Below are 15,228 nucleotides of genomic sequence, written 5' to 3'. Positions count from 1 at the left end.
TGCAGGGTCTGGCAGCAGGGTCGCACCGTGCCCGTCCCCGCCCTGCGGAAGAAGGGCCGGGCGGGGGGGCGCGGGGAGCTCTGCCCGCAGCACCTCACCGCTTCGCGCCGCCGCAGCGCCACTCACCGCGCCGCCCGTGCCCCGCCGAGCCGCGCCGAGTGGTGTGCGGGCACGCCGCGGCGGCAGCAGGTGCCGCGGAGGAGGCAGCGGGGGCGGGCGGTGCTGGCGAGCCAACCGGGGCCCGGCGCGGCGCCGTGAGTCACTAGCGGGCGCGCAGGGCGGCCGGGCGGCTGCTATAAGAGCGCCGCGGGGACGGCCTCCCCCCGTGCATGTCTCCGGCTGCCGCCTCTGCTCCTCGGCTGTCCGCCCGCAGAGCCTGCCTGCCTGCGCACCCTGTCCCCGGCGCGGCGATGCGGCTGGACCGGCAGCCCGGAGACCTGAGCGCCTCGGCCGGCAGGCGCGGCGCGGAGCGGCGGCGTGTCCCGCGCTGCTGGGCACTGCTGCTGCTGCTCGCCCTTGGCTGCCTGCGCGCCGCCGCCGACGGTGAGTGAGGGGCTGGGGGAGTGGGCTGGGGCCCGCACCGCCGCGGCGGCTTCCGCCGCTGCCCCCGCGGCGATCCGTCTCCCACCGCTCTTTATTTTTGCCTCGCTCTCATTATTTTCTCCCGCTCTTTCGGACTGCCTGCCCGCTGCCCCGGGGGGAGCGGGGCGGGCCCGGGTGAACAGGGGGGCGCTGCCGCCGCTTCGGCCCCGCCACCCCCCGTGCCGGGTGAGGCGCCGCCTTCCCCCCGGGGCCCCGGGCGGCGGGAGCGGTGAGGGGGGACGGAGCCCCGGGAGCTACCCGCCTGCTGCGGGAGGGGCCCGGCTTCCTGGTCGATACTGAGGTGGAGGGTCTGAGGGGCTGGGGCTAACGCGAGAGGGTCGGGGAGGATTGGGGCTCTATTATGAAGGGAGAAAGAGGAGCGCTTGGGAAGCTCGCGGCGTTAAAGGTGCTGTCAAACTGCGGTGCAACTTAGGCTTTGTGTTATCCAGCGGCGTTGGCATGGCTCTAGTTCAGGGTCCGGGCAACCACCGTGAGGGGTCTCCACCTGGTGGTAAGGCTGGGTCCTGCCGGCGCTGGGTCCCTGCTCCAGGGGCTGGGCGCTCGTCAGCAGCGCTGCTCGTGGCCAGCTCCCGGGGTGCCTCCCGGCGTAGAAGCTGTTGCCCGTATTGGCAGGGGTCCTGCACAATGAGCCAGTTGGATGGTCATTTAAAAATATTTTACTCTTAAGTGGAAGTAGTAATCATTTGGCTGACTCCTTTCTTCCCTGAGGAGCTGAGCTTCAGCCTGCTCTTCCAGGTAGGAGGTGGGCAGTGGACGTCTGCATTGTCGTACTGCTCTTAAATCTTCTGACTGTTGACCTAAAGTAGGCCTAAGTGTCTAATCTTGGTGGAGTTTCCTGTAACAGTGTGCAGTAGTTCAGACACCAGGTGTGTTGGGTAGAGCCCTGCCAGTATGTTGTTGTATCCAGTCCTCATACAAAGAGAGGGAGGAGAAATGTCTGCCGAGTCACCTATCGTTTCTAGTCGTGTAGGTTTCTCCCATGCCTGGTCTGCAACAGACATGCTTAAATAGCTGCAGAATGAAGGACCAAGCTGGCTGGCGCTGAAACTGCTACTTCACTGTGCTCAGAAGTCATCACAAGAGATACACAGTGGATGGTAATTAGTAGGCTAGCTAACCAAGTTATTCTGATTGTTCTTTCAATTTGAGTTAGTGGCCCCATCAGCTCTCTTCTACTACTAGTTGCAATTGCCAGGGTCTGGGAAAAGTCTAAGCTAGTTCCTATATGAGATCTCGCAAGGTTTCCCAATCATGGTTGGAAGCTTTTCTGGGACTTGGTGTCAGATGACAGTACACAAGTGTCACATGTTTGAAGCTGCCCAGACAAGTAATCTGGCAACTTGCTTAAGGGGCTGAGACTAACAGTGATAGCAGAGATATGGAGAAAGGTAGTTTAACTTGGGTAGTCAGTGTAACTGTGCTCCCTCACCTGACACCCATTGCTGCTTATAAGCCAACTTCTAGTAAGCAGTTACCTGGGGAACAGTAAAATAATATTTGTTAATACTCACAGGTTCTGATGTTACTGGTTCTCAACATTTTTCAGCCTAAATTATATTCCAAGGAAGACGAGATGTGTGAAGGTGCTTCTACTGTAAGAAGAGCACATAAAGAGAAGCTTTGAATTAATAGCTAATTGATGCTGATCCATAAATCATTAGGTGTCTAGTGATTGAAGCTGCAGCTGAGTTATGACTCCGTTGCTTCAAATAGCAGCGGATTAGACTGGTAGTATCTAACTAAATTGGTTACCTGGCATTGTAGGACGGTGCTTGGTGTAGGACAGGGGTTCAGAATTACTGGCTGTAACTAACCATCTTAGCTGGAGCTCATTTCAAGTGGCTCTTAGTGTCTGACAGACATCTTCAGGAGCAGTAACAGATGCTGACCTCTACCTTTGTGCACCTGTGTAGGTGTTAGGTCTTGCTGATTTATTTTTTTTACTTGTTTGTGGGCTAAAAGTAGTTGCTCTGACATTTCAGTTGGTATCAGCTGCAGAAGCAATGACCTGTTTTTGGTATGGCTTCTTGTTAGGATTGTAATTGTAAAGTTACAGCTGTTACTCCAAGCTCAGCTATGGTTTCTTTTAGCCTTGTGTGTAGCTTCCTTCTAGCATTTGATCAAAATGGTGTTACAATATACTAGGCAGCCTTAGCGAGCCTTTTCTGGTTATTCTAGCTTGAAACAGAGTAACTAAGGGCCATGGAGTTATTTTGGGATCTCCTTAGTGGCAGGCTTAGTCTAATATCTCTGTATGCTATTTTGGGAAAGGCTGACTGTTCTCACTCTGAACGCCTGGATGAGGAAGCCCTGAAACTAGCAGGAGTAAGTTGTTGCATATTTTATGCAGTAGTACAGTAAAACCTGAAATGTGTGACCAGGCCCCACAACTCTAACCTTCTTTTAGAGGTTGCTGGACAACAAGGTATCGGCTTACAACAAGCTTCTAAGTGTGGCAACTACTCCCACTCTTATGTGGCTGGGGCGTGCTGTCTAGCACAAGGCAAGCCAATTGATTGACAGCTCATGACCAAGTAGTAGTAGTAGTAGCTTTACAAAGCCATGCTGTTAGAAAGCATATGCTGCTGTAATTCCCAACCAGAAAAGGAAACAGGGGAATGGAAACAGTATACACAAGAGCTGATGTTCTGATTTTTGGTGATTTTTGAACACAGTTCCCATGACAAAAGTTGTTAACTTTGTTCTTACAAGTGGGTTACTGCTTTTCTTTTCCAGTAAGGCTAATAAAACATTAGAAGAACTCAGCTTTTTCACATCCTTGCTCATGGATTTACATGAGACATTCAGCAGATAGAATTGCTCATGTTGTTCTTGCTTGTACTGTCCAGCATTTGTGAGTACCTCATGCCTGGTGGCTAGCCAATATAATGTAAAATGGCTGAGTACCTTCCTACTGCTTGGAAACTGCCTGGCATTTTGCATGTCATACAGAGAGGTTATAAAAATAGAAAATAATACTCTACTAAAATTTGTGCCCTTTGAGCTCTAGAATGCCAGGACAAAGCACTCTCATTAAATGATGCAATAAAACAAGAAGGATCAGGAGTCTTGCATCATGCTCTAGGCATGTGCAGCCAATACTGATGCACAATCTTACACACTTGCCTGCATGCATTAAGTGGAACAGCTCTGGCTTAGCTGCTGAAGATGCAGGCTGCTGCTTTTAGTGACAGTTATAACAGGGCTTCCAAGACAAAGCATGTTCCCTTGAGGGACAGGGTCATACAGGTGTGGAGCTGAAGATACACTGGAAAATGCACTCTAAGCATTGTGCAGAAAGCAGTACCTTACTCAAACATACTAGCAAACCAAGACTTACCAGTTGCGAAACAATGGGCTTCGTTCCAGAAGGAAGTGATGAATTACTTTGCACTTTTAGCATCACACTTCTTTTGGTGTATACCAAGGAATGTCTCTGGATGCCACTTTGAGAAGAAACACAAAGCATGAAAACTTGCTCAGCTACAAAGGAGTTATCTGAGCTACCTTTATAGATGTCTTGCAGATTCTGCTGGAATGTATTAGCAGCAGAGCATTGAAATGCTAATCCAGCTTGACATTAATCAAATTTAAATCCAGTTTGCTTAAAGTTTGAAGAGTTTTGAGAATGTGATGCTTGGAGTGAGACAGCAAAAGTAATTGTGGGCACACGCTTTTGCAGGCTTGACCCTGCCTGGAAGAGGAAAACTGAGTGAGAGTAACACTGAGACTGTCTGCTGCTGTTTGGCAGGTGGACAGTTATGGTGCTTAAACTCTGCTCTAGTACTATGAAGGAAAGCTTTTGGCAGTACTGTCATGATTGAATAAGGTGATTGCAAAAATTTGGAGCTCAGATCTGGTTTTGTGTTGATGTTATGCTCTTGATTATGCTGGGTAGCTTCTTGATCAGTGGGGAAAGCGAGAAGGTATTGCTTGACGGTATTGAGCCGTAGGTTCTTTGTTTCATTGAAGGTGCGAGAGCAAAATGTGAAGAATCCCAGTTTGCATGTGGTAATGGACGCTGTATTCCTCAAATCTGGAAATGTGATGGTGATGAAGACTGTTCAGATGGCAGTGATGAGAGTGCTTGTGGTGAGTAATCAAAATAATACCTCTGTGCTAGTACTTGCTAGTTGGAGGTGGGGACTTAACAGTAGATAGCTGGAGAGATGCTTATCCTGCCCAGCACTTCTGGCAGTTGGAACACAAAGACAAATTTCTTAGAATAACCACTATTGATTCCTTGTACCCATCTGAGGCAATTGAATTTTCCTGAGTGTTATCTAACTCTCCTGAAATTGGTGACTGAGACAAAGCTTGTGACCAAAATTCTTCACTTGTGAGAGTGATGACTGACAGGAACAGAATATAAGCCTGTTCTCAACTTATATTAAAGTTGTTTCTTGAATACATAATAGAAAATGCCTGCTATTAGCACTCTGCTGTTGGCTATTCCATGGCTAAAAGCCCTGTTTTATATGTGAAAGTGATTCTGCTGTGTCTCCTATAAACATTAAGTCTAGCTTTGGCTGCCAACCCAGCTTTAAGCAGACATAGAAGCCAAGATAGATGACTGGATTTACTTGGAGACCAGGCAAAGTATACTCTATATCCATCACTGGTGTGGTTGAACTGCCAGTCTCCTCAGGCAGACCTAAACTATTACCCTAGAGTTACATAGTACCACGCTTCTGTAATGACAAATCAAATGCCTCAACTATAAACTCAGAGTTCAAAACCTAAATATTAATATCAACAGACCTCATTTTAACTCAGGTCTGTTCAAAGCAGCAGCTAGTATAAACTAACCTGCTTAGTCTCCTTAGCAATAGCGGTCCTTCAGTGCCTGATTCGATGAATATAAGTGTTTCACTGTACTCAGAGAAACATTTGACCACTTCCTACTCTGTAGGAAGTGGTCAAGAGCACTGTTTATTAGGTTGGTGGGGGGCAACACCAAGCATCCACAAACCAAGTTGAATAACTTTCTAGGGCAACAAAGCTGATCCCTGTTAGCAATAAATAAGCTAAGCTCTGGTGCCTAAACAAGTGTCTTTTTCTTCCTTGCAGTGAAGAAGACATGTGCCGAATCTGACTTTGTGTGCCTCAGTGGTCAATGTGTGCCTAACAGATGGCAGTGTGATGGGGATCCCGACTGTGAGGATGGGTCTGATGAGAGTTCCGAACTGTGCCGTAAGTGAACCTGGCATGGTGGTGTAGCCAAGCCTGTGGGGAGGAGCATTTTGACTTCCTGCCTGCTTGCAGTCTGGCTCTCCTCCTAAAGCATGGGATGAACTTGTCTTGGGGAGCACCTTCCTAAGTGCTTGGCCTTGTCAGGGTCTTGAGGAGACTTTTCGCTGCTTAAAAAGATGCAGAACTGAGTGGACAACTCTTGCACTTGCACTGGTAAGAGATTGCAGGTACCAGGCTTTCCTGACAGTCAGAAGCAGCAAGTAGAACATGATAGGCCTGACCGTCACTGTGGCTTGTCTACCAAGTGATTGCTGTTCTCCAAGGCAGCTGCCTTGCAAGTTCAGCCCCAATACTACAGAGCTAATCAGGGACTGAGTATCTGACTGCCTACTGGGGAAGCAGTAGTGCAGAGGGTTGACTGTGCAGTCTCAGGATTAGCAGCTCTGGTCTGAAGTATCATAACTCATCCAGTAATATGGATCCAGAAATTGTCATTTTCCTGTATCAGTAGGATTCACAGTGGGGAATATTTCAGCCCAAGACCTAGTGCACTTTGGCATTACTCCTCCCTACTACTATTTGTTGTAGCTCAAGCTGCTACAGTGTAATTGGCATGCAATCACAAAGCTACCACTACAAAGGTACCCTTAAAATATTTATCTCTTAGGAACTAGAAACATCTTTTTTAACTGAACACTACAGAATAGGTGTAGCCTTTTCCATCAATTTATACAGATGTTGGCATCTAAATAACTGCAACTTTGTCTAGACCTGAAGCCTTTCTGTCTCAATTTTCAGCACAAATGCTGATACCCAAGATCAGTGGCTCCTAGGTTGAACTTAAACTTTTTTCAATAGACACAAGAACATGCCGGGTAAATGAAATCAGCTGTGGTCCTCAGTCAACTCAGTGTATCCCAGTGTCCTGGAAATGTGATGGTGAAAAAGACTGTGACAGTGAAGAAGATGAACAGAATTGTGGTAAGGAAAGAAATGGTGGTTGCATAACGCTATTTGAAATTGACTTGTCTGGAAAAGAGCTAGCTGGGCAGTACATCTGGGAAGATAAGTTTTTGATAGTATCAATATCTCTCCTACACCAATCTTGTTTTGCAGCTACTTAAAGCAAACTTTTTCTGACAGTCCTCTATCCTGTGAAATTAAGAGCTGCAATAATGTAAGCTTTTTTATGTGTGTCTTTTTTTCTTTGCTAATTTTGACAGTAGCCATAGGTATGTTTAGTCACCTGGCAAGCCAACTGTCAGAACTTGTTTTCTGGAGAGTTTCTGAAATTGCTGCTTACATTAACAAATTGTCTCCTAAAGGTGTAGTAGCAACTTTTAGCAAAGAGCATAACTAATCTACTTTATAGTCCTATCCTGAAATATCTGTGAAGCTGGATTTCTGATGTTTGGGGGCTTGGGGGGGGGGAAACTTCAGGCTGGTACACAAGTAAAGCTGCTATTGCAGCATTAGAGTGCAGCATTCCTTTCTTGTTCAAAAGAATTTGCATACATGTAAGTTTTCTGAGATGTCCTGAGACATACTGGCTGTAACCAAAGCCACAGGGCTGGCTTCCGTTGGAACCACCTTACCTGGATGGCCTGATGAGACATAGATCTCCAGAATTTTGCTATGTGTCTGTGGAGTTGCCATCTTACTCAACAAACTAATGCCTTGATCTACAGGTAAATCTACAGACAGTGTTTCTAATGAAGCTGAGAAAACTATGAGCCTAGGCACACTGAGCTATTAGCTACATTGCTATCAAACCAGCATAATTTGTACTGACATAAATTGCATGGGTGCACTTAACCACGGGATCAACTCAGGCAAGCTATTGGTCTGTTATCCCTACTGGTCCAGGCAAATGGGGCACTGGTGTCCTGGGGACCAGTACAAAACACTTTAATTTCAAGCTACAGTACATGCTGGCCACCAGACTACCTTAATGTTAGTCTGTACTCTTGAGTTAGCATTTCTTTTACCTTGTCTTTGGTTCACAGGGTTAGACCCTGTTTTCTGAAAGAGCTGCAATCTGAAGTGCAGGACAGCCTAGCTACTTCAGAGGGTTATTTTCACTCAGTAGTTCAAATCTGATGCCCATCACTTACAATGTCCAAAGGCAATGAGGATGGTCTGTGTAACCCAAGTGTCCTGCAGGTGGTCACTTAGGCTTCCCTATTCCATTATACAGGATGCTGATCTTGAGTCAGCTGGCAGCTGCAAAACAAAATATCTTTACTCAAAAGCCAGCCTTCTTGTGACAATGTACTAATCTCTCTTACTCCCATTACCCCAGGCAATGTGACTTGTAGTCCAGCAGACTTCACATGCAGCAGTGGGCAATGTATTTCCAAGAGCTTTGTCTGCAATGGTCAAGATGACTGCAGTGATGGTAGTGATGAGCTGGAGTGTGCACCTCCTACCTGTGGAGTTCATGAGTTCCAGTGCAGGAGCTCGGCTTGCATTCCCCTCAGCTGGGTGTGTGATGATGATGCTGACTGCTCTGACCACTCAGATGAGTCTCTAGAGCAATGTGGCCGCCAGCCTGCACCTTCTGTGAAGTGCTCTGCCAGTGAGGTGCAGTGTGGCTCAGGTGAATGTATCCACAAAAAGTGGCGCTGTGATGGAGACCCTGACTGCAAGGATGAAAGTGATGAAATCAACTGCCGTAAGTTCACTTGGTCCTTCTCTAGGAGGTACTGCTTGACTCCTCTTTTATTTCCTTTGCTTCAGTAAACCTCAGGAGTAAAAGTCTGTAATGGCTGTGTCCTCAGCTTCTCGGACCTGTAGACCAGACCAGTTCAGATGTGAAGATGGGAACTGCATCCACGGGAGTAGGCAGTGCAATGGTGTGAGAGATTGTCTGGATGGCACAGATGAAGCAAATTGTAACAATGGTAAGTGTGGAACTGAGCAAGAATAAAGCCTTTGCAGAATATCTGTTGAAGCTGGTAGTCACCCTCACAATCTTTGTTATGTCAGTTATTCAGTGCTCTGGACCTGGCAAATTCAAGTGCAGAAGTGGAGAATGCATAGATATCAATAAAGTGTGTAACCAGCAGAGAGACTGCAAGGACTGGAGTGATGAGCCCCTCAAGGAGTGTAGTAAGTGAATAAACTCTTTGGACAATGTTGATTACTGGATATGCTTAGATATAGCCTCTGAGTTGTCAGATGTCAGCTGGAATGCCCATTGGTACTTCTTGGTGACAGACTCACAACTGAGACCAACCTAGTTAATAGACTAGTTTTATTGTAGCCAGACTGGCTGGCAGGATGATTTCTTTGTAGTCAGGAAAGCACTTGAAAGCATTAGAAACACTGGAACTTCAGGAACCTCAGTCTTTATTGCTGCCTGCTTGTAACACAGAGAAAGTGCTGGTAGCTGAGTGAACATGAATTTGAGGGGGTTTTCTTGTATATGACTTTGAGTGCCAGAACAGTTTATCAGATGTGGCAGGCATTGTTAGAAAGTGGATGTGTACCTGGAAAAGTGCTCCATGGCTAAGACTATAAAACTAAACAAGCATGCCTTCTCAGAAGTGGCCAATTCTCTCTTCTAGACATCAATGAATGTCTGGTGAACAATGGTGGATGCTCTCATATCTGCAGAGATCTCATTATTGGCTATGAGTGTGACTGTCCAGCTGGGTTTGAGCTTCTGGACAGGAGAACCTGTGGAGGTATGTGTCTAGTAGTTTAACATGGACTCTACTGGTGATATTGGAGGTGAGCATAAATTAAATTTTTGTTTTTACAGATATTGATGAATGTCAGAACCCTGGTATATGTAGTCAGATCTGTATCAACCTGAAAGGGGGCTACAAATGTGAATGCAGCCGTGGCTATCAGATGGATCTTGCTACTGGGGTGTGCAAGGCAGTTGGTGAGTGTTGACATGACTTTCATATCCCCACTTTAAAATGAGTCAGCAAATGATGCGCTGTTTATACTACTGTGGTTTTTACTCTAGCTATGATGGTGTTGCTGATCACTACTAACACTTCAAATGATGGCTTGATACATCACTTAAAGCTGCCTGACATAAACTGCTTGTGTCTGCTCCCTGGGCAGGAGCATCCTCCCCACCAAGTTGTGGAGGGAGGAAAGGATGAGGTATGGTATAGCCAGGACTTCTGGCAGCATCTGCTAGCTAGTGCGGAATGGCAAATACTAAATATGACTCTTAAATCTTTTTGTAAAAGAAAAGTGTGTGTCTGAATATCTAGAAGTAAAGATGACAAACTCTTTTCACAGGGAAAGAACCAAGTCTAATTTTCACCAACCGCCGGGACATAAGGAAGATTGGCCTTGAGAGAAAAGAATACATTCAGCTTGTAGAGCAGCTAAGAAACTCTATAGCTCTAGATGCTGATATTGCTGAGCAAAAGCTTTACTGGGCAGACTTCAGCCAGAAAGCAATCTTCAGGTAAATGGGCTTAGCTTCTGAACCTAGTGTACTTCCCTAAACCATCCCATGGTTTTACCCAAGCTATTTCTCTAGTCTCTGGTAATGAAAACTAGATTCCTGGTGTCCTAAAGATAAAGTACAGTTGATGCAAGCTCCCACAGCTACCAATGTGTATGCCTGTTGTACTTCTTAGTAACATTTGTACAAAAGGCACTCCATGGAAAGTCCCACGTGCATCTTCTGCCTGAAATCTTGTGCAGTATTTGCTGAGGTGTGCCAAGGGATAGTATCTGCAGTGGAAGTGGTTGAAAGCAAGTAATTCTTGTCTTCCAGTGCCTCTATTGATACCCGTGATAAAGTTGGAACACACATCAGAATCCTGGACAACATACACAGCCCGGCAGGAATTGCTGTTGACTGGGTTTATAAGAACATCTACTGGTCGGACTCAACTGCAAAGACTATTTCGGTGGCTAGCCTAGATGGCACAAAAAGAAAGGTTTTGTTTCTCTCTGAGCTGAGAGAGCCAGCTTCTATTGCTGTAGATCCTATCTCTGGGTGAGTATTTGTCCAGGTTCTTTTAAAAGAGGGGACTTACCCAACTACATGTTCTGATAACTGACTTAGGTAGCCTTTGTTAGTTATTGGTCATAATAAAGAGTGATACTACACAATACTATAGTGCATCATACAACATAAATTCTGCTTCACAGCTTTATGTACTGGTCAGACTGGGGTGAGCCAGCAAAAATTGAAAAAGCAGGAATGAATGGATTTGACAGACAGCAGCTTGTGACAACAGAAATCCAATGGCCTAATGGAATTGCTCTAGGTATGTTGAACTTGTCTCTGCCAGAGGTATTCTGGAGCTTTAGCAATTTTTTTGCTACAAAAGCCAAGGTCATTCTTCAGAGAACTATTTTCAGCTTCTGAGAAAAGGAAGCTTTTGTATGCTTGAAGACACTGCAACAGGCATCAGCACTTCTCAGATACTGAAATAGTAACTTTTCCTGAACTGCTCTATATTATAGTTAAGGCACAGGCCACATAGGCACCACTGCAGCAGCCCTCTGTATCCTGGAATGGTAAGAAACTAGGGCAACACTGCCACCATTCTCAAACCTGTGCGTGTTTCAGTTCTTGCAGCAAGCTTTGGAAGTTTCCTCCATATGGACACTAAATGTATTGGTGTTTTCCCCCTCCTAGATCTTGTAAAAAGCCGCCTGTACTGGCTTGATTCCAAACTACACATGCTGTCAAGTGTGGACTTGAATGGCCAGGATCGTAGAATTGTGCTGAAGTCACATATGTTCCTTCCTCATCCTCTTGCTCTAACCATTTTTGAGGTAAGAATGACTTCCTATAGTCATTGTCAAAGATCCTCTTCTTGCTGGTATGAGGCTGATAGCATCATGGAGGTAATGGGATGCAATGACATTGTCTTCCAGGACCGTGTGTACTGGATTGATGGAGAGAATGAGGCAGTCTATGGTGCCAACAAATTTACTGGAACTGATTTGGTTACCCTTGTGAACAACCTCAATGATGCACAGGACATCATTGTGTATCATGAACTTGTTCAGCCTTCAGGTAATTTCAATACAGTTTATAGTTAAGTCAGTGAATACTTGTAAGACGGCTGCCCTGCCTGGGCGGTGGCAAACCTTCCCTACACTGTACAGCTGTCAATTCCTACTCTTCCTCTTGGAGCTTCTAACATAGGCAGCCCCATGGGGGTTAAGAGGTCTAGTTGCAATTGCTCTTCCTTGGGCAGAGCAGATATAAATCTATAACCAGCTGAGACAAGTAATTCTACTAAAACAATTACTGAGCAAATACTTCTGCTGCACACCTGGAGCATGAAGGCTCACTCTTGTTCACTCCTTAATTGCTGTACCAACAGGTAGGAACTGGTGTGAAGAGCACATGGCAAATGGAGGCTGTAGCTACCTGTGCCTGCCTGCTCCTCAGATAAATGAACATTCTCCAAAGTACACCTGTGCATGTCCTGTGGGGTACTTCTTGCAGGAGGATGGTCTGAGATGTACAGGTACTGTAACACAGCTGAGATCATTCCCAGGATGAATGGGGAAGGAGCAGGAGAGTATTGAACTGTTAGGAGGAAGGAAATACAGCACTATAGGCAGACGGCTTTGCTAAAATTAATCTGATGTAATTAATCCTGGAGGGGAGGTCCTTATGCATTAATATAGCCCTTAGAGTCTGCAGGTGCTGTTCAAAGTCCATGCTTTGCTTCTGCATACTCATCATCATTTGCAACAAGATCTTGTACCTCCATGTCTTTCTGCAGACAGCAAGCACAAGGACAAAACATACTCAGCCTCTTACAAAACAGGGGTATAAACTAACGTGGCTGTACCTATAAATACACAGATCAAAAGGTTGATTGGCTAATGTTGCTTCCTGAGGAAGTTTGTACCTCCCTTTCGGTCCAGATGAGCATGCTACTGTACTACTGTTGTCCCCACTGATTATGCAGCTGGCTTGCTTTGTCCTGTGGAGTGGAACTAGAAACTCCAAGGTGCCACTGACTGTATGGCATATTGATTCTGACTGTCACAGAGTGCCAAATGCAAGGATGCTGGCCTCCCTTGGCTGCTCTAAAAGGTTGCTATGGGCATCAAAGGCCGTACCTTACCAGTAAACTTGTAAAATTAAAATCTTATTCAGAAAACCTTATGTGAGGGGTGGGATGGCTTATGACTGTTGTGACTTTAAATGCCTGTAATTCATTCCTGATTAACTGTCTGGCCTTGTTCTTGGAACTACTTCTCATCAAGAACTCTCTGCTGAGGGTGTGCTAGTGAAATAGTTAATGTCAGTGTTCCCAGTGAAGCTAACAACCTGCATGATCATTTTTGCCATCTGCTGAACCTTCACTACCATGGCTCTCATAGCAAAGCCTTTGCAGAACTCAGGATTAACTGATCTATAATTAGTTCTTGATCTATAATTAGTTTCAGGTACTGGAACAACTGTGGCTTACACTGAGGCTAAAGATACCAGCACAACAGAAAAATCTCCAACTGTTGGACTAGTTCCTGGAGGTACTGGTCCCAATAACTCACACTGCTAAACATTAGAGAAATTAAATGCAAACTGACCAACTAGTCTTCTTGGAAGTTTTTTCCTTTGCATGCAAGTAGAGAACACAGGCCAGATCACTTGTCTAGTGTAGCAGCTGGAGCATGTGTTAAACAGATTTAGTGCACGTAGGACAGTGTGGAATCTGTAGGTTCCATGAAATCCCAGGAGTGCTCAGAGAAGGCAAGCAATAAAGAAAGCTTCCAACTAATACAGAATGAAGCATGTTAGGCTGTTCTAGCAGTGTGCTACTGAGAAGCAAATCAAATAGGAGCTTCTGGGTTTGGGAAATGCTTGCATATGACAATCTGTCAGCCTGTCAGTACGCAAGCTCACCGCTCAAATTCTCATGCAGGACTCAACACTAGTGGTACAACCTCTGGAAGAACATCAGCAGCTTGGATCATTCTTCCTGCTGGTGAGTAGAGCATTTACTAGTCTTTTGGACCCCGTGTGGTGGGACAAGCCACTCTTAGGAGTTTGACCTGACTCTACTCCATGCTTGCAATCTCTTTACCTCCTTGCAGTATTGCTGATGATGGCTGCAGCAGCTGGCTACTTCATGTGGCGTAACTGGCAGCACAAGAACATGAAAAGCATGAATTTTGATAATCCAGTTTACCTAAAAACCACAGAAGAGGACCTCACAATTGATATTGGAAGACACAGTGGTTCAGTAGGACATACCTACCCTGCAGTAAGTAAACCTATTATGTCTGAGACTCCAGGTTAATAATTGGAGTAGAAAGACTGCCAAATGATACCTGAATTGAATTTAGGTATCATTACCTTTTGAAAGGTAATGATGGCTGCAGGCACTACTGGGCTGAATCAACTGACAACTTTACCCTATAATTAAGGTTAAAGTTCTGGTAGGTAACTAGCGTCTGTACCTAGGATGGAGTAATCTGTGCTGAATGTGGTAACTAGCCTGCAGAATTAGCAATGATGTGTGTTGCTTTGCCTTTTATTAGTGCAACTGTAGCTAACTTGTACTTACTTTTTTACAGATATCTGTTGTCAGCACAGATGATGATATGGCGTGAGCACTGGATAAGCAATCACTTTCAGTTTACTTGTGTCTTACACTCTTTGGGGATAGTAACCAGGTTTGTGGCTGAAGGACTTCCTCCATTCTTGGAAGAAAGAAGATACTTTCTGTATTTATGGAACACTTGTGTAAATAGTTATTTTCTACAGCTTAACAACTCTGTAAATACCTGTCCACAACAATTCAGCTGTTAGTGGTTACAGTTTTATCAGTAACCCTTGGGTTGGTTAGTCAGTAACATCACTGACCAAATATAAAGCACTTTCCATAGAAAGCCATATTCCAGCCACAACTTGTAACACCTGTACATATGTCTATAGGCCACTTGTAAATAATTATTGGAAAATCACTATCAAGCACTTTGAAATACTTCAGATGTAAATTATTGTACACTCTCTTTTTCAATGATTGGGGCAATGGCAATAGGATAAAACGGGTTACTATGATTGCCAAAAATTTGTAAACATAAGTAATTTTATATGTACAATTGCTTCAATCTTGTCTGTTACCTCTTAGAGGTCTACAAGAATGAATGATCTTTAAGAAACCACTGTAAAACTCAAATGCAGCCAAGGGGATAAAAATAAAATTAGTCAAGCAGTTAAAGTATTGTTCTTGATTATTATGTTAGCACTGAAGTCAAATGATGTATCTTCTAAGTTGAAGGCTTTAGTAGGCTGCACTACCATGGCCAGCCAGATCATGAAGTATTTCTTCAATTATTTCTAGCAGCATTCTAGGTAGCTAAGACACTTGCCAGGTGACATGTTTGTTCTTGAGACTAATAGTCTGCACCAAGTAATGGACAAAGTGGGTCTCCTGTCAGAGAAGCCCAGCTGATACCCCAAGTTAGGACTGA

The 15,228-nt window shown here is 45.2% G+C and overlaps 1 protein-coding gene across 2 annotated transcripts; it reads left to right on the top strand.

Annotated features, from left to right (window-relative positions):
* The first annotated feature begins 306 nt into the window (after positions 1 to 306).
* On the top strand, positions 307 to 14,975 carry VLDLR (very low density lipoprotein receptor). 2 transcript variants are annotated; one of them, XM_059836578.1, is made up of 19 exons: positions 307 to 543; positions 4,576 to 4,695; positions 5,674 to 5,796; positions 6,655 to 6,777; positions 8,099 to 8,470; positions 8,577 to 8,699; positions 8,785 to 8,907; positions 9,366 to 9,485; positions 9,563 to 9,688; positions 10,060 to 10,231; positions 10,547 to 10,771; positions 10,927 to 11,045; positions 11,420 to 11,559; positions 11,662 to 11,803; positions 12,117 to 12,263; positions 13,192 to 13,281; positions 13,674 to 13,736; positions 13,846 to 14,015; positions 14,329 to 14,975. In XM_059836578.1, the coding sequence occupies exons 1-19, from the start codon at positions 330 to 332 to the stop codon at positions 14,362 to 14,364; spliced, it is 2,748 nt and encodes a 915-aa protein (XP_059692561.1). In that variant the 5' UTR covers positions 307 to 329; the 3' UTR covers positions 14,365 to 14,975. The 2 variants fall into 2 exon arrangements, with proteins under 2 accessions (XP_059692561.1, XP_059692562.1); XM_059836579.1 differs by lacking the exon at positions 13,192 to 13,281 and having other exon boundaries at positions 311 to 543.
* Positions 14,976 to 15,228: the final 253 nt, after the last annotated feature.

The sequence above is a fragment of the Haemorhous mexicanus genome, chromosome Z (genome assembly GCF_027477595.1).
Source record: "Haemorhous mexicanus isolate bHaeMex1 chromosome Z, bHaeMex1.pri, whole genome shotgun sequence".
In the NCBI taxonomy this organism is placed as follows: domain Eukaryota; kingdom Metazoa; phylum Chordata; class Aves; order Passeriformes; family Fringillidae; genus Haemorhous; species Haemorhous mexicanus.
This window is presented reverse-complemented; position numbering and strand designations above follow the sequence as displayed.

What these genes read in the sequence shown, in the direction of transcription:
- VLDLR (XM_059836578.1), top strand. Translation starts at nt 330, where the DNA reads ATGTCTCCGGCTGCCGCCTCTGCTCCTCGGCTGTCCGCCCGCAGAGCC. An exon ending in GGACAGGAGAACCTGTGGAG is followed by an intron (nt 9,486 to 9,562) that starts GTATGTGTCTAG and finishes TTGTTTTTACAG; the next exon opens with ATATTGATGAATGTCAGAAC. An exon ending in TGAACTTGTTCAGCCTTCAG is followed by an intron (nt 11,804 to 12,116) that starts GTAATTTCAATA and finishes CTGTACCAACAG; the next exon opens with GTAGGAACTGGTGTGAAGAG.